General features: G+C 38.7%; 2 protein-coding genes across 2 annotated transcripts in view; both read right to left on the bottom strand.

Moving 5' to 3' along the window:
- Positions 1–213: 213 nt before the first annotated feature.
- Positions 214–12,925, bottom strand: LOC137090632 (ovarian cancer G-protein coupled receptor 1). Its single transcript, XM_067454583.1, has 2 exons — positions 12,574–12,925; positions 214–1,599 (listed from the first exon to the last, which is right to left on the bottom strand). The coding sequence occupies exon 2, from the start codon at positions 1,509–1,511 to the stop codon at positions 474–476; it is 1,038 nt and encodes a 345-aa protein (XP_067310684.1). The 5' UTR covers positions 1,512–1,599; positions 12,574–12,925; the 3' UTR covers positions 214–473.
- A 1,801-nt stretch (positions 12,926–14,726) lies between these two features.
- ccdc88c (coiled-coil domain containing 88C) overlaps positions 14,727–18,675 on the bottom strand; it is a 75,803-nt gene continuing 71,854 nt past the window's right edge. Inside the window, exon 30 of the mRNA XM_067455416.1 lies at positions 14,727–17,053. Within this exon, the coding sequence (XP_067311517.1) occupies positions 16,151–17,053 (903 nt within the window). The 3' untranslated portion in view covers positions 14,727–16,150. The remainder of the gene's footprint in view (positions 17,054–18,675) is intronic.

The following is an 18,675-nucleotide window of genomic DNA, read 5'->3' as shown; positions in this document are numbered from 1 at the left end:
ATACAGGTTTGGAATGCTATTAGGGTGAGTAAATGATGACAATATAAATTTAAACTTTTGAATACCATGAAGGCAGTTTTCTGTCATGCTGTATAAATATAACTGAAACCTATGAGGTATGAAAGCAGAAATAGCTGCAATAACATGCAAATGTAGCTAAATGGACTTGGAAAAGTACATTAAATTGAAAATGTTTAGGTCATCGGTTCCCAAAACCTCAAATGTCAACCACTAGTGGTTATCAAGGTAGCAATCCCTGAGAATTACACCACATAGCAGTAGAATTTTAGCTTACCAAAACCAAGAAATACTGCAATATGACTCTTAAACAGCAGGCTAACTTTTAACCAATCGAAAACAACTGTATGTTGACTGTGTTACTATAAGTCTATGATGCTTCCACATGTTTCTTTTTTCCACTGAAGAGCCTATAGCTAATAGGATGTCTAGATGATTAATAGAACAAAAAAAGTTCAAACTTCAGTTTTGATTTGCTGTAAGAGTGTCACCACTGACGTGCCTGTAGCATTATCGTTGGTGACTGCCATCTCGGTGGAATGCGTGCTGAACCTTCCATGGCTTTTTGAGCAGCAGCAGAAGACCCGAGTACAAGCATCCTGAGCCTTCTGGATGCCCTTTTGTGCATTTTCACTGATAAAACAGTAGAGCGCTGGGTCCGCAATGCAGTTAAAGCTAGTAAGCAACAGAGAGAAATGGTAATAATTGAAAATGTTCTCAATAAAAGTGCAGTCCCGCTCAAATATAGTGCGCACCAGCAGGAAGATGTGGTATGGCGAGAAGCACACCAGGAAGATGATAATGGTGCTGGTCACCAGGTACTTGATGCGTGTTTTCTGGGCAGTCTGCGTGCCTGCACTCTTGTCAACTGCTCGGAGGACTCGAAAGTATGACACTGAGAGGATCCCTAAAGGGAAAAGGAAGCCTATAGAAAAACGGTAGTAGTTTATTGAGTACTCCCATGTCTTCATGGGATAGTGCTCAAAGCATACTGATTGGTTAAGCTTGTCCTTGCTGAGCTCCTTATGCCAGAAAAACACCACTCCTACAGCAAGCTCTTTAAGCCAGACCAACGTACTGACCAGTGCTGCTGCTCGTACTGTACGGAAAGCGGAGAAGCGGAAGGGGTAGACCACTGCAAGGTAACGGTCAATGGAGATACAACACAGAAAACCAATGCTGACGTAGATGTTCTCATAGAGCAGGAAACCACACAGTTGACAGAGCCACTCCGAGCCTTTCCAGTCATCCCCCTGGAAAATGTACTGGAGCCATAGGGGCAAGGATGCCAGGTACAGCAGATCTGATACGGTCAGGTTTAACAAGTAGACCCCCAGCTCATTGCGGGCCTTTAGTTGCAGCCAGGCATGGTAGAGCGAGTAAGCATTGGCAGGAAGACCCACTAGTAGGACTAGGATGTACGCCCCCGAAAACAGGTACTGGTGAATCTCGTGGCTTATAGTGCAGTTGATTTGCTCCTCAGACATGTTCATCTTTCCAACCTCATGTTCGCAGAGTCTTTCTCAAAGAGTGTAGGACTTTGGTAATCAACAGAGGTCTCCAAATAACATTCCATCAATTCTATAGGAAGCAAACAAAACATTGTCAAATGATTAGTATGTCCAAATACCACCACAGTATTCATATAACCCAGACTACAGCTTTACGAGATTTTGATGTACAGTGGTGGCCAAAATTATTAGAACACCTGACAGATCTGAAAATATTGACTTTTTTTGCCACCCAAACATGATTTCATAATGTTCATGAAACATGCAGGTGGTTGCTCTGACCATCAAATCTCAGATGAAGTGAGCCCTACTGTTTTTATCCACTTTTAACTTTAATATTTGGTATGTCCAACTTTTGCAGCAATTCCAGAAGCACATCTCTCTGACAGTATCAATATTTCCTCTAAGAACTTCAACACTAATGTTATTCCATGCCTTCTGCAACTGCAGCCAAAGGCTTTCTTTTGAATTTAAAATAGATCCAGTTTATTTTCCAAATCGCCTCAAATGTGCTAGATAGGGGGTTGAGCTCTGGACTTTGAGAGGGCCAGTCCATCATTTTCAATGGTAGAAGATTCCTTCTGTCACAGGAGGTAGCTCCGGCAATAGTTAGAAGAATGTTTCGGGTCATTGTCCTTCTGGAAATTAAATCCAGGCCCAATAAGACTACTCCAAGATGCCACGTGTTCTAATCATTTTGGCCATCACTGTATATCGGCCACAAAGGAATCATAATGTGCATAAAAGAAAGGTAATGGTAACATAGCAAAAGTTGTTACATTACAATGCCAACATAGCAGATGTAGTAAGTGTGGTTTGTATTCCCTTACAAATTATACTTCAAGTTTGTTTGATGAAGAATACTTCAGTAAAGTTCAAGTATATTTAAGTATACTTTTTGTAGTAAGTATATTAATATAATGTAGTATACTTGTATATGTACTATTTCATTACTTGGGACTAAATTGACCCATTTGTTAGTGTATAAAACAAGTACACAACTACCTTTTTTTTTACTGTGACTATACTACTACAAGTGAATTTATGTATACTGATTTCATTAGTTAAATACAATTTGTTTTATTTTAGGAAAGTACACTTTGAAGTATTCTCAGAAAACTGCTAGTTTTATCATTTTATACAGCAATTATACTTAAGTTTTCTTGAAGTGAACTTATACCTATACTCCTGGGGCCCATACCATGATGGTAATTGAATTTAGATTAGTTTCGAGTTGACAAGTCCAAACCAATTTATCAGGCTTTGTTGGTACCATGACACTGATCATCAACTTTCTCTGTCAACTCAGGCTTTGATCCTGAGTTTAAGTGTGACATCAGTGAACAGCCAATCACATGCTGTGGAACAGTGAAATTGAGTTTCACTTCTCTCTTCTGCAGAATATTACGAGATTGAAAAACATCAATTTTAACAAATTTGCACAGCAAGAAAAAAACTTGCTATATCAATGCAAGTAAAAGTTGTGCAGTTAGTTTATACAGTTGATACAGATGTAGAGAGAATTAAGCATTTAAACTCACATGCAGTCAGTTTTATAGCTTTATATATTGATTTTAAAACTTATTTATATTACCTTTATATTTATAGTGCTTAATAATAATTAATAAACTAAAATTGTACGTGTGATGAATTACGAGTATAATAATTACATAACAAAATATCTAAATCAGGTGATTATTTTTTTTTTTCTTTAAAAATCATTTACGGTGTAGTGGCCTTTAATTTGTAGTAGAAACAAGGTGAGTGACTTTATTACATCACTTTGCCCACAGCTTATGGGTCCAATTTTACACACTGATCACATCTCATTTTTTTAGTAGAATTAAATTTCATCAATTTACAGAAATTCAATTTGGCCAACTGAAAATTTTAGATGGGATCAGTCACTAGAAAATGTTCAACTGGAAAATGGAGACATTAATTAAAAAAAAAAAAAATTTCAGTGCAGTTTGAGATCTCTTACCTGTAACATACACTACATGGCTAACTTACTCCATCGAAGGTTAAGTTACTATGGCGATGAACACACTTTTATGATGCCTAAAACCAAGACTAACCGCAAACTAAACTGAAACTTGCCCGTCTAGTCACCTAAACCGGCATCATATGCTCCTGGTTTCACTGACAGGGCTTAAGCCTAGTCCTAGACTAAAATGCTTGTTTGAGATGTTTTAACTGAAAGCAACTTGCAGTGAGATATCTTAAAATACATGAGTGCCGTTGTTATGTCTCAAGATGCATACCAGTATTGTCTTTTTCTAAGGCATGTTCATAGAAGCTGCCTAAGTGATCTAAAGCCTAATCCTGGCTTAATCCAAGCTCTGTCTATGAAACCGGGCCATACAGTTACTCTTAAGTACTGCTATGTTCCTATTAAGGGGTTTGTTTCTATACTGGAAATATACCTCTAACTGTACCATCCCATTTTCATAAAACTTTAATGGGCAGAATATTTTGTTAGTTTGACCTCAGACCTACAGCAGCGTTTGACCTCAGACCCTCTGTCATCATCAGCACAGTCCGCCATTACGCTGGAACAGAATGGCGTCTAAGCAGTAGTAGTGTTCTGTTTTTCGGTGTAATGATGAACGCAGCAATCATTCTGATGTTCCTTAATCCGAACTGCTGAAGATGCAGTGGCTGAGTTTTGTTTTCGAAGGGAATATTACCCCGATCAACGGCAATGCTTTCATGTTTGCGTCGCCCTAATCGTTTTTCACCAGACTGCTTTAAAAACGATGGTCAGTATGAAGCAGGTTTTGCTTTTTTTGTTCCTGAAAAAAAGATTGGTAATGTACCAGCTCTTCGTGTTCCTGCTGTCCCTCCAGAAGAAGTGAGTGTAGTTTGAAACGTGTTCACGATGAATGCGGCTAAAGTTTACATGGCAAGTTAACTTGCATTATGGCATGCTTTCTATGTATGATGTTCTCAATATAATTCATAATCCCACATTTATAATAAACAATGCGTTATGGTTGTGTTATTACAAACCGTGTATGCTGGTGATAACGTCAATGTGGTAACACTACACTAAGCTTACTTTTGTAACGGTAGATGGTTTATAACTGTCTGTTGAGACATGATGTTGAATCTGGTGGTGACCTAAAGTCAGTGCTTCAGCCCTGACAGTTGTACCTAACACTGCATAGATAACGTTATGCATCACTGACAAGCCTACATTCAAATCACAGAACTTCAATTTGGCCAACTGAAAATTTTAGATGTGACCAGTCACTAGAAAATTTTCAGTTGGAGAGGCCTGCAGTTTTTTACAGTGTAAAATGTTTTACTAAATTAGGCAGCTATTTTCTAAGAATGCGTAGGAAATAGCTGCCTAAGGATGTTATCAAGATGGCTGCCGAGTGACAAATTGTGCATGTGTGTGTGTTGCGTCCTTCAGATTCTAAACTTTTCTAGACATACATAAGGAGAGATTAAGTTGAAAGAAGTGTGAAAAGTGCTCTTGAAACTCAACTATTGAATTCAGAAAGAATTCAACTTTGCAATGTTGTTTGCACTTGGCTATGAAGTCAGCATAAAGTATTTTCTTTATTGATCAGTGTGGAAATGCAATTAAAACCTTCTTGAACAGATGTCTTAAATCCCAATTAACATGGATTTGAGTAATATACATTGTTCTTTTTAAACTGACAGTGACCTGTTTCCAGGGGGGTAAAGGGTACCGAGTTCCCAGGACCTGAGCCAGATGGGGGCCCTTAGAAGTCAGTTTTTGATACATACATATACATGCACTAACTTTTGTATAGTATTTATGTACAAATGGCTTATTTTGTTTACATTTGAAGTGTTTTTATGATAAAAATGCAATACCCCACCCATTGGTATCACTGTTATTTGGCACAGGGGCCCAGCAAGATGGTTTGGACCCAGGGCCCAAAATTTGGTGCTACACCGCTGCCTGTTTCACAGAATGTCAAGCTGATGAAAGGATGTCAGATACACTGGCAAAGAGACCTTGGCTGCAGTGATTGCTGTGGAACACAACATAGAACAGACGATGAATCGGCGTGAACAACATGTTTCATCACCAATCCATTTCCTGCATCTGAGTCATGCAAGACACCTTCAGTAATACTGCTGAGACAGTGATGCACGGCATTTGTGCAAGTGCAATATTACCCAAGAACAGTGTCTCAACAACAACCTTTGGGGCTTAGAGAGTCGCCATTTGGCAAGTAGGTCTGGCCCAGTGAATGCACCATTCAATTCCTCTATTCCTATATTTGATGAAGTCATATATATGATAATATAAACAAGCATTCCCACAAGAGGGGCAATGTGTCAAAATGGTTTTACCATGGGTAAGTGTAACACCTCGGGTCAGTAATCAAATACATACATTGTAATTTCTGATTTGACCAGACACTTTTTGATCAAGCTGTAGTATAATAGTAGTTGCTTTACAATTAATGTGTGGTCAAAGATGTATCTCCAGTGTTATTAAATGCGACTCATTCAATTAGAATTCAAACTCAACCCATTTTAGGTAACCATTTATGAAGGTCGCCTTTAGACATTCTGTTGACTATGTAACATGAAACTTACATGTCAACTAACTTTAGTTAGAGTATTCATACATTTCCTGCTTAATATCGGCTTTTCTAATGACTATGAGTAACCTGAAATGTCAACTTTCTAACCATAACAGTCGTCTGACGAATAATCTAATGAGAGTTAGCTGACATGTACGAAGGTGCAACATTAGTCAAACGAATGTCCAAAAGGGACCATCCATTACAAATAAAGTAAAAATGAATCGTGAGATTCGTGATAGAAGAATATCCTGTACATTTTGAAGCTGAAAACTTTTTGGTGCGTTGTTCACTCTCTTGACTTGATATTTGAAGGAAAAATACATACTTGAAGTTTTGATCATGCTTTGATTTGTCTGACTCAAGGCGCAGATCCACTTGCCCGTGCAACACTTGTCGCGCCACGCTTCACTTTACTCCTATGGGTGACGTCAAGCGACTTTAACGCGCCCACATAGCATTCCGGGAAGGCAACATCACAACATCACGCTTTAGTTGTGTCGCAAAAGTGGATCTCCACGGACAGTGAGGTGTGTGTGTGTGTGTGAGAGAGAGCGAGAGCAACGTTATAGCCACCGATCGGGCAGGCCCAGTAGTACAAAAAAAAAATATATATATAACATTACAATTATTTGTGGGAGGATAAGAGAGAACTCATTGTGTTTGTTTGATACATTTTGCGAGCCCTGTACGTGGGACGGATCATTCTGGTTGCCGTTTCGCCACACATATTCAACACAATCCCTCACTCACGGGAGAGCCAGAACTCATTGTGTGCAAAGCTTATCCATACTATGAGGCGCCACGTAGGATTTATATCAAACTTCGCTTATCAATACATACCACACTTGCATATACACCTATACATTACTCGCATATATTATTGGATGTTCCAAATGAAATACACGTGTACACTAATATGAAATCCATACCAATACATATAACATATAATACACACATGTGAATAACTTGCATAAACTTGACGCACGCATACACCTATAAATACTCGCATATACATCATAATAATAATAATGCGTTCGATTTATATAGCGCTTTTCAAGGCACTCAAAGCGCTTTACATTGAAGGGGGGAATCTCCTCAACCACCACCAATGTGCAGCATCCACCTGGATGATGCGACGGCAGCCATATTGCGCCAGAACGCTCACCACACATCAGCTGATTGGTGGAGAGCAGACCGAGTGATGAAGCCAATCAAGATATGGGGAATATTAGGAGGCCACGATGGACAGGGGCCAATGGCCAAATTTGGCCAGGATGCCGGTGTTACACCCCTACTCTTTTTCCGAAAGACATCCTGGGCTTTTTAATGACCACAGAGAGTCAGGACCTCGGTTTAACGTCTCATCCGAAAGACGGTGCTCTTTTTCAGTATAGTGTCCCCATCACTATACTGGGGTGTTAGGACCCACACAGACCACAGGGTGAGCGCCCCCTGCTGGCCTCACTAACACCTCTACCAGCAGCTACCTGGTTTTCCCAAAAAATGGTCTCCCATCCAGGTACTGACCAGGCTCAGCCCTGCTTAGCTTCAGTGGAAACCAGTCTTCATATTAACTTCCATGCATATATAACCCCTTCTGTTCAGACCGGGACTCGAACCCTGGTCCCTCAGCATGAGAGTCAGACGCTCTAACAAGGAGGCTAAAGTCTGCAATCCCTACCGTCAGTCTCTAGAGCAGGGGCGTTTCTAGGATTTTTATTTTAGGGGGGCTCAGCCCCCAGTGAGGGTAGGTCTGTAGAAAAAATGGTAACACTATTTAGTTTAGGGTCCAAATTGCGCTATTAACTAATAGCTTACAAACATGCATACCCAGAAGATATTGGCTGTTTATCATTACTTATAAAGCAAATATTAATACCTTAATGCATGGCCATACTGTACATGCAATTATCATACCAAATAATGTAGGCAGGTTTATAATAACCAAGATCCCAAATGTTAGGGGGTTCCAACATGGTCCCCCGAGAAAATTTTGATTTCTATGATCTACATATGAGCATTTTAAGATGTTCTGAAGGCCAAAAAATGTGATAACAATAGCTTGAAAACCATGTCACTGGGCAGTAAATTATTTGTCTTATCTCCACATCTCTCGTTTTCTCTGTTTTTATCTTGCCCTGTCTCTTCATAACGCTGAGCTTTGACTGTTTTTTTCCGTTTTCGTCAGTGAATAAAGTGAACATATGGTTTACAATATTAACATACTGATATTTATGTTTCATGAATAATTTTCTTAGACACGTTAATTTACTGTTTATCAAAGTTTTAAGTTTATTAAAATCACAGTATGAACATTCATTAGGCTACTAATCTTATGCCCAACACAGGCTGAAAAAGCTGATGTTTTATTAATTTACTGAATGTTACAAATAGAATTATATTAATTTACAATATATACACATTCATTATTAAACTTACGCCTAATCTGATGAAAATGGCTTTGTTAATATTTTCTGTTCGTTAAGGCCTACATTATGAATCACATTGGCATATTTTCAGTTAAAAATGTCTAAAAATTAGACACAACAAGTTTATTAATTTGCCTAAATATTTTTTTCTTTTGATTAACATTTCTGACTTAAAGCAGAAGCTGTCAAACATGAATGTTTAATTTAGCTGCATTTATTTTACTTGACGTCGAGTTGCTCTGCTAAATTTTGCGCTCAGCCTCAGCAGTTTCGGTGTGACCATAAAGCCCGCCTACTCTGATTTGATTGGTTTTATCAAATATTTTGACATTGACGAGCGGTGACAGACCAATGACGCTCAGATTTACACACACACACACACACACCTCTGCTTCTGACGTGCGCTGCGCTCTGCTCAGACCCGCTGGCGCTGCGGATTGGAGAGACAGACTAAAAAACGGGACGAAGCCGAAGCCTGCCGCCAGTTTCATATGTTTTAAAGGATAATCACATATTTTTTAGGGGGGCTGAGGCATAAGTTTAGGGGGGCTGAAGCCCCCCTAAAAAGGGCCTAGCGACGCCTATGCTAGAGCATCTCTTGAGGTCAGAGGAGTGAGGTTTACTCAACTACTAGCTGGCCTCTGTTACACATATACACTTATAAATACTCGCACATACATATAAACTTCCATGCATATACACCTATAAACACTCGCACATAGCCTACATATAAACGCGATGCGCGCACACAAATCCATAAAACACTCTCGTAAAAGAAAAAGGTAAAAACGTAAAATAAATATTTAAGTGTTCATGACAGCATTGTTTTATATCAGTAAAGGAGCCTGAGGGCCTCTGGAAAACAGCAGATGCAAAAAAAAAAAAAACAGCCAGAGCAACAATAATCAATAGATAGTTTTAGGACAGAATTAAGATTTAAAAATCAATTGTATCAGCGTGAAATTGTGCATGTTCGGGCAAAACCGCGGCTGGGGTGAAACTGCGGCTCTGCAGACAGATAGATGCGCGGAGCTAAGAACTTGAAGGCGCGGCTTGATCTTTGGTTGACCAATCAGTGGAAAGAGGCGTTTTGTTCCCGCCCATGTTGAGATCGAATATTCAATCTGTTTATTCATTTTGGTTTTATTGTTTTTCCATTTGGCGGATTATAACATTGTGATTAAAACATCAATAAAAATATGAAGAAGAAAAAAAACGACTCCAGATTTGTTTATTTATTCTCATTATGGGTCGACTATGATAAATGAATGTTTTCTTCGTTTTTCCGTTTAGAAGACAAAAATGAAACAAATTACCCGAGGCTGCACGGACCGCGAAGCAAGCACATTTTGCAAAATGCAAAGTTGCAAATACGGTAAATAGGCAGGTTACTTCTGTGTAGTCTACACTCAAATGATTTCATTTTACACTGACGAGTGATCAGTTTAGAGCGTGCGATCAATGTTCCTTTTACACTAAAATTACTTCCTTTTACACTGAAATGCCTTCCGTTTGCACTGAAAAATTCACGCACAGACATCCACATGAACTCACTTGCATATACATATATACACAACTTAAGCATGCATCCACATTTTATGGATGTGTATGCGCGCATCGAGTTTATAGTATATTCCAGTATTTGTAGGTGTATATGCACAGAAGATTATATGTATGTGCGAGTGTTTATAAGTGTATATGCATCGAGGTTTATATGTATATGCGAGTATTTATAAGTGTATATGCATGAACGTTTATATGAATATGCGAGTATTTATAGGTGTATGCGTTTGTCAAGTTTATATATATATATGCAAGTTATTCACAAGTGTGTATGCATTCATTACTAACATTATATGTATTGGTATGGATTTTATATTAGTGTGCACGTGTATTTCATATATGTATTTTTAACATCCAATAGTATACATGTTTATGCGAGTAATGTATAGGTGTATATGCACATGTGTTATGTATGTATTGTTAAGTGAAGTTTGATTTAAATCCTATGTGGCGCCTCATACTAGTCACAGCAGTGGGTGTTTACTTCCAAGTCTTCAGTGCAAAACGGTCATAAAAACAGAGCATTCCAGGAAAGAGGGTAGAAAACAGCCTATTATTTATTCATTATGATGTTTTTGAATGTAAAAACCATACAAACATCATTAGTTGACATAAGACAACATTATAAAAAATAAAACGCCAGTTCATGAGCACTTTAATAAATCCATACTGGAGACTTCAGGACTAATTTCTTCTAGACAAGTTCTTGAATCAAAAATGTTTTCTCTTTTTCAAACAGCTAGTAATTATTTTAAATTGGATGTTTTTTTTAAATTGTGCCCTCTGAACTAAAATTCCAAAATCAGCAGCATCCAGTATGATTGTAATAATTTTTGTTATAAAAATTAGCACAGTAAAAAATACACTAGAATTTAAAGTATCCTTATGTTTATATAAACCCACCTTTAGAGATATTCACTGGGTTAAAACTTGAAGTAACTAAAAAGATCTAGTCGACCAATTACAACCTATATATTGCACACATATAGGAGGGCGCATAAAGAATCATTTTTACACATGATTGGCACCTCTGAGTCCAGACCTTAAATTATTTTTAAGTATTTGGGATGTGCTGGAGGAGACTTTACAGAGTGCTGTACTCTTGCACTGTCAATAGTTTTTTATATATATATATATATATATATATATATATATATATATATATATATATATATATATATATATATATATATATATATATATATATACAAAAGTATGCACCTCTTGGTGGAAATAACATCACATCATTTATTTCCATCAAGAGGTGCACCAATTTTTAAGCATGATTCTTCATGCTCCCTCCCAACCCTTATTAAACAATTTGAGCCTGATGAATCTTGACATTGTCATTCTGGAATATGGACATGTGGCGTCCTACATGGTTAAGAAATGAAAAGCTACACTCCATTAATTAGGGTCAGAATAACTGTCGCCAAACATACACCATACTAGAAATATGATTAGAGCCATACTAGAGACATTTTTGTGTGCATGGAGGGATGAAACATTAATAGAGTGGATGTATATTTTCTGCCAGTTAGTTATGAAACCTAAACAACCGAAAACGTTTAGCCTAATTAATGTTGAATATTATAGGGACAGGCTGTCTAACAAACTCAACTATACCTGCTCAGACTCGAGGAAACGTGTTGTTGAACATCTCTCTATACTGACACGCTTACGTTGGACATTTGGTTTTTAACATAAAGCCACCCGAGCGGTAGCATTTGTGTCCAAGTCTGACGCATAAAACTAACAACTGCAATATATTTGGTACATATGTAATATCCGTGTTTATTATTATAGGCTATTGCTCTGCTTTGCACCGACGCAATCCATCATTTGGAGTATAGGAAACTGCTGATGCTACATTATAAAATGTTACATTTCAAAGTAACGTTAGCCTACTGTTTCAACCAATGAAAAAAAAGACCATAATTTATTTATTTTTTTCTCAAAATATATATATTCTTACCATTATCCCCCTGGAATTCTGACTGGGAACCTGTTAATTTGATCATTCGTAGCGCAGCTTTATACGTAAATGTCTGAATAATTTCACAGACCTGTTGCCATTTGTATCATATCCTTGTTACTTGAGAATCGATTAGCCTGATAGGCTATACTATTTTATATAATTATGTTCATTCATTGTATATAAAAAAGTTGCAATCTACGAGAAGCTGTAAAATATTAAGCAGGATTTATTTCATAGTTCGTGCTTGATATTCTTAAGCAAAAATTAGGCTACCAGTGATGCTGTTGTTGTAACTTTATCTTGTATTTTATACATTTTGTTTGGCGTCTTATTAAAAAGTGAAAGACATTTTAATTTTTCAAATTGTCCTGCTTTTTATTATTTCATTAGTGCATAACACTGTTCTCAGTTTTTGCCTACTAGCAACAATTACTGTAATAGCCCTGAAGTAGTTTTTCTGAGGTGAGTTAGCATATCAGATAATCAAAGTGTATTACCTTCAGATTGTCGTTTAATTTTAATCCCACGCGACTCATTCGATCCATTTCTGAAGTGTGATGAACATCATATCCACACGCTCAACAGTTCCTCAGACTCTACGATAGAGGAACCTATTTTTATTCGCTCACAGTAGTGACATGTTTGCATAAATGAGATCTATTCCGTCGGAAAAGGAGAAAAAAACCGTCAGTAGTATTACGTGGTGATGCGCGCAATTACTCACAATCGACACTCAGTGTCTTCCACAGAGAACGTGTCTCATATCATATTATAGCATACTAATCTGCCTGCACTGAGAACGCGTTTGGACATTACAGATGCGTTCCAAGTCAGCTGAACACCCGAATACCCAAACTGCTGTATGTAGCTCCTTAATTCAGATAACCTCTACCTGTTGAGAATAACACTAAATATGTATGTATGCTTAAGGGAAATCTAAGTTTCCCTCAGTGGTATTGTTCACAACGACAAAGGAAAAGAAAATACGTTTGGTGCAGTGCAAGAACTGGGAGGACCCTACTATATTTTATAAACCATGTTTGGACGGAGGAAATCCTCAACATTTTGAACTGGAACTCCATATCACTTGGAAATTCACTCCCTAGACAAAAAAATATTTAACAAAATGAAACTTCCATGAAAAATGTAAACCTTTTTGTTAAAAAATATTTATATAGCATGATTTTTTTTTTTTAAACACTGCAATTTAAATGTCAACATTTTGTAATCTACATATAATAAAAATGTGTTTGATCCTGTTGCATTTCCTTGGTAACAAAAAAATGAACATACCCATTTATGGGTTAACCCATTAATCCCACCAGTCACAATAGTGATCGTAAAAAAATGTTTAATTTTAAGGCTATAAAAATGTTACTGAATGATCTATCAATGCATTTCCAGCAGATATTGAAATAATAAAGGGTCTCAATGAAATATGTGCAGTGTTGCATGTTTACTGTAAATTGTCACATGACCAAGGCTGTTTACTTCCTGTTTGCGTCAATAGAAGAGGATGGCAGCAAGAAAGCTCCCAAAGAAAAGGATAGTAAAGTATGTTAACATACGGATGGAACATAGATTTTTGGTACAAATCATGTTTAAGGTGTCTAGTATTGATATTTGCATTTGCAATTACTCAACTTTGTTTAATGTGGCCATAAAACTCACAAACATGTCAACGGCAACAATTGTGACCGGTGGGATAACCCATTGTATCTACATGCTAATACACATAGGCTAACTGTTCTACCTTACTTTCTGCTACTATCTAACTTTCTACCTAATTTTACACAGACACACACACACACACGGACACAAGGAAGACTAGCTAACTAGCTAATTCTGCTGCTCCCAAGGGCGTCTAAGCCCGAGGGTCCAGACAGAAGACCCAAGGGCCTCTAAACGCCCGACGCGGGTCCATCCAGAAGACTCTAGGGCCTCTAAGCACCCAAGGGTCCAGCCAGAAGACGCAAGGGCCTCTAAGCACCCGAGGAGAGTCCATCCAGAAGCCCCAAGGGTAAAACTGCAAGTGGTCAAAAATAAAGATGGAGTATTTAAGCGATCCAATAGTAAGGCTTATATGTAAAATATTCACACTACAATGAGAGAGCTTTTAGAGGCAATGCAGGAATTTTTAAGTGATAATAACTAGCCTTTGATATAAGGATTTTATACACTCTTACACACACACACACACACACACAAACACACACTGCACAGGTTAAATAGACCTATATTCTGTATGTCCAATGGTTGATACAACACAGTATCCCACCGGTCACAATTGTGACCGATCATAAAACACACTTTTTCACACACTTTTCCATGAAAAATTCTAAAAATTATGATTGATTGTTTAAAAGGGATACTAATGACAGATGATTTGGATATTTTTGTGTCTGGGAAAAATGTGGAAATAAATGGGTTAAAATGATCACCTTATATAGCCAACATTTGATCCTGAGTAGACAGATCTGTTGCCCATTCTGGCAGTTTTTAATAAACCGATTTAAACGTCCTAGAAACTAAAATAGTTCATAGGATAATTTGACTGACTGGTTGAATGACAAGGTTATATTGATCGTTGAACATGCTCCTCCCAAACTTTGTTAATACAACAGTTTACTGAAACCTCCAACTTCAGAGATTGTTTTTAAAAAAAGCTTTATTACAATGAGTTTAGGTTTTGGAAAACAGCTTTCTATTAACAGGCTTCTATCATTCACAAACTTTACATTATTAAGTGTAAAAGGCTGTTAGGGAATCTACTCACACCATATCTTACAGTTAATGGTCTATGTTCATGTGCAGTAGTGTATAAAACAGTTGTATATCTAAAATCATTTAACCAGTAGTCTTGCACATTCAACAGGAGACTCTCCTTATATTTACACACCCAGTGTGAATGCTTGCTCCACATATATTTCTATGAAGATCCACCATCTCCTTTGGTGACCAGCTCTTGCTACAACAGACCATGAGAAGTTGGAGATGGTGAAATGAGATGGCAGAAAAGCACAGCTGACAGGGAACAAACAACACTAGATTGGTGACATGATTGAGGGACCCCAGGAATCCATGGGCTTTCACCTACATGCTTCAGTTTAGAAAAAAAATTACACTCAGACTACTCCATTCAGACTTAACCATCAACCACGCAAAACAAATATTTTGGAAAATTAGGCATACACATGCATACACGCACATTGACACGACCACACAAAGTGTCATTTAATTGTCTTAAAGACATTAATAAATAAACCAATAAAAGAACTTCTGGTCATTAGAACATGTGCAGTGTTGGAAAATGAGTGTGTTGGAAAAACAAACAAAACACCAAACTGAACTTCAGTTTCTCTTTAGTACAACCCAAATGCTTCAGTGAAACAGGGCAATGTGTCCAATACTCTAGACTCCACTTTAAAACCCATTCCCGAGACATTGTTCCAAGGTAGGTGATTTCTTATCCTCATGTCCAATGGACTTCTCCTATCTGTCTTTCTTTTCCTGTCTCTGTGTTGTCCTCTTGCCTCTAAAAAGAGTCTGAGCCAAACCTTGGTCCTACAGCAAATACATGGTCACCCACAAGAAGCAGAAAAGAGCAGATTGTTTGGTATGTCAGCAGGGAGTGAGTGAGAGAGGCCGCTTCCCATAATGGGTCCCTGTGAGCTGATGATGGACCTGCAACTGTCCTGCGCCTCCTAAAGATGGATGCAGTTGCTACTCAGTAATTAAGCTGGGAGTGGCTCCGAGCACAGCCCAACGTTTGTTTTCCACATTCAGAATAGAACATAAACCGGCCCGCCATGAGGCTGTGGAGAGCTGCAGAAATCGATGTTTAAATTGATATGAAGAGGAAAAATACATTCAAGTGCCCCATACATTCGTTTACAGGTCAGAGTGAACGTGTGCAAGACCCTCAAATGCAGCTGGTGCCTTTGAAGCACCTGGAGAAATTAAGAAAGGAATGTTGTGACTAGCCTCCCAGATTTACTGGAACTGCCTGGTGCTTTCATTTGTTTACAGTGCAGTTTCATACGTCAAGCATGCTTCTTTACAGAGTTCGAGGGTCTACACACAGCCATACTCATACCACACAGTCTGAGGGTCATTGTTGGGGTCAGGAGAAGCAGGTTTGCTGGTGGGCTGCTCTTGGGGGGCATAGCTTAAGTTTGCAGGGTCTGTTTTCTTCAGTAGAGGTGACTCTGCCTGCCTTTGTTCCTGGGGTTCCTCTTCCAAATCCTTCAGCCTCAATGCTGATACAGCTCGCACCGGAGTCACCATGGCCACCTCACCACGGTGGGGGGCTGCTCGGGTTTGCGCAGGTACAGAACGGACCACTGCTGCCCGGCTACTAGCACTCCCAATGTATTCCCGTTCAGCCTGCAGAGACGTAGAAGAAGAGTGCATTGGGGGTGGACAAGTCAGGGACAACTCATCTCTTGGTGGAGCAAGAGATAGGCGACGGGGGTCCACGGACAGGTGTCCTGGGTCTCCAGGGAGCGGCGAGGATCCGGCCAGCCTAGCGGACATGGGTCTTTCTCTGGCAACTACACCAGACCTCCTCATCACCACGTCGTTTTGGCTGGGGGAACTTGCCTCGGCGCGGTAGCTGTCTGGTCCGTTGGAACGGAGGAGGTCCGCTGAGGCCAGGCTGAATGTACGGCTCAGGCTGGTGCTGCTGCCCACACCTCCGCGAGGACTGGATTGCTGCAGAGGTGAGGACCGAAGTCCTGCTCCTCTATTGGGAAGGGTTTGCGACTGAGAGGGGGGTGTGGACGTCTCCGCGAGCCGAATGCTTGGTTTGACACTGTGTCCAGGTTTAGAGGCCCGACCATCTAGTTCTGGTGGAGTAGTCTTGATGGTTGGCGTCACATAATTAGTGGGAGTTTTAGCACCATCTCGCAGAGGGACAGGTCGAGTAGATCTGGTGAAAAAATCAGTCATCAGATCCTCTCGACTTCCTGTCTGCACCTAAAAGGAAGACATATTTTAAAATCATCATAAAGGTTTTTTTTTGCAAAAAAAAAAAAACTATATCCCACAGTGCCCCAAATTTCAAGATTACAATGGAAATTGCATGCAGGTTTTCCACATCTTTTGATGCCTAGGACTCCCAGCCCGTTGACGTAGCCATTGACTTCCATAATAGAAAAAAACAGCATTCTTTAAAAGGGTGGTAAAACATGATTTCACTTTTCTAACTTTAGCTAGTGTGTAATTTTGCTGTTTGAGCATAAACAGCATCTGCAAAGTTACAACGATCAAAGTTTAGAGTAAAGGGAGATATTTGCTTTTAAAGAAATCACTTTCTAAGGACTACAGCAAACGGCCGGTAGGGAACTACAGCCTTTACCTCCACTCGCTGACATCAGCAGCTACAATATTTACATAAACCCCTCCTCCGAGAATATTAAATAAGGGGCCATTTTGCAATGCAGACAAAACGCTGTTATTTTCATCCGGATTATAGGTCCACATTGTTCAGCCTTACTAGAGACGGGGGATTTAGGGATCAATGGTTAAAATTGAAATCTCGCTCTCCATGTTGCACATTTTACGGAGGAATTAAAGCTCAAATTGTCGCAAGTTCAAAGCAGGATTCGCACAATGACTCCTGATAGATGGAGCAGTTCCAACTTTAAAACAGAAGCTGTTTACGGGCCTTAATCTGTAAGTATGATTTATTTTTTGTCCATGTGTTTTCCTGTAATACTTTGTATTGTTAGTTGTACGTTTTTAGAAAGGAAGTAAACAAATGACAACACTGTTTGACTCTGCAAACCAGTTTGTTAACCAGTTTGTTTGTTAACAGTTTGTTACGATCACATATATGAGTAGAACATTCAGCGATCGATCAACAGCAGATTCAGAAATGTAAATCTACTTTGCAGCCCGTGATAACTTACTGATCATCGGTTAGCGAATCAGAACACAGCTGGGCCAGCTAACCAATCTGAGCCCATTGCGTATTTTTGAGGGACCAGCTTCATAGAACCTGGAAACCATCAGAATGTTTTTACATGCTGTAAAAATGAGCATGTGTAGAATAAAGGTAAATTGTATGAAAAATATTTTTTTTTAAACTTAGCATTAACTCATGTTACAGTTCACCCCAAAAACACAATCAGGCCTTTGAAAGAATGTGTTTTACCACCCCTTTAAAATATCTTTTACGCTCAACAGAACAAAAGAAACTCAAACAGGTTTGAAGCAACTTAAAGGTGAGTAAATAATGATGCACTTCATTTTTGGGTGAACTATCCCCTTTAAAAAACACAATATAAGGGCTGCCAACTTCATGTTCAGCATGGAGTGAGAATTATTCCTGCAGGTATGTATTGTGACTGAAATTTGGTAACTTTATTCATTATGTTTACTGACATGTTACAATGTTAACCTGGTACAATGACTGGTACCAATGACTGGTACTGTGTTTTTAGGGCTGGGTATTGACACAAATTTCACAATTCAACTTCAATTCATAACCTTACGATTCAATTCCGATCTAGATTCAATATCCATTCATTTGGATATATATATCAGTTACAGTACATGAATTTTTTTAATCAAGGAAAATAAAAAAATCTCTCTCA

Source organism: Pseudorasbora parva, chromosome 10 (assembly GCF_024679245.1).
Source record: "Pseudorasbora parva isolate DD20220531a chromosome 10, ASM2467924v1, whole genome shotgun sequence".
Lineage (NCBI taxonomy): Eukaryota > Metazoa > Chordata > Actinopteri > Cypriniformes > Gobionidae > Pseudorasbora > Pseudorasbora parva.
Note: the sequence above shows the minus strand (reverse complement) of the source record. Positions and strands in the feature narration are given on the sequence as shown.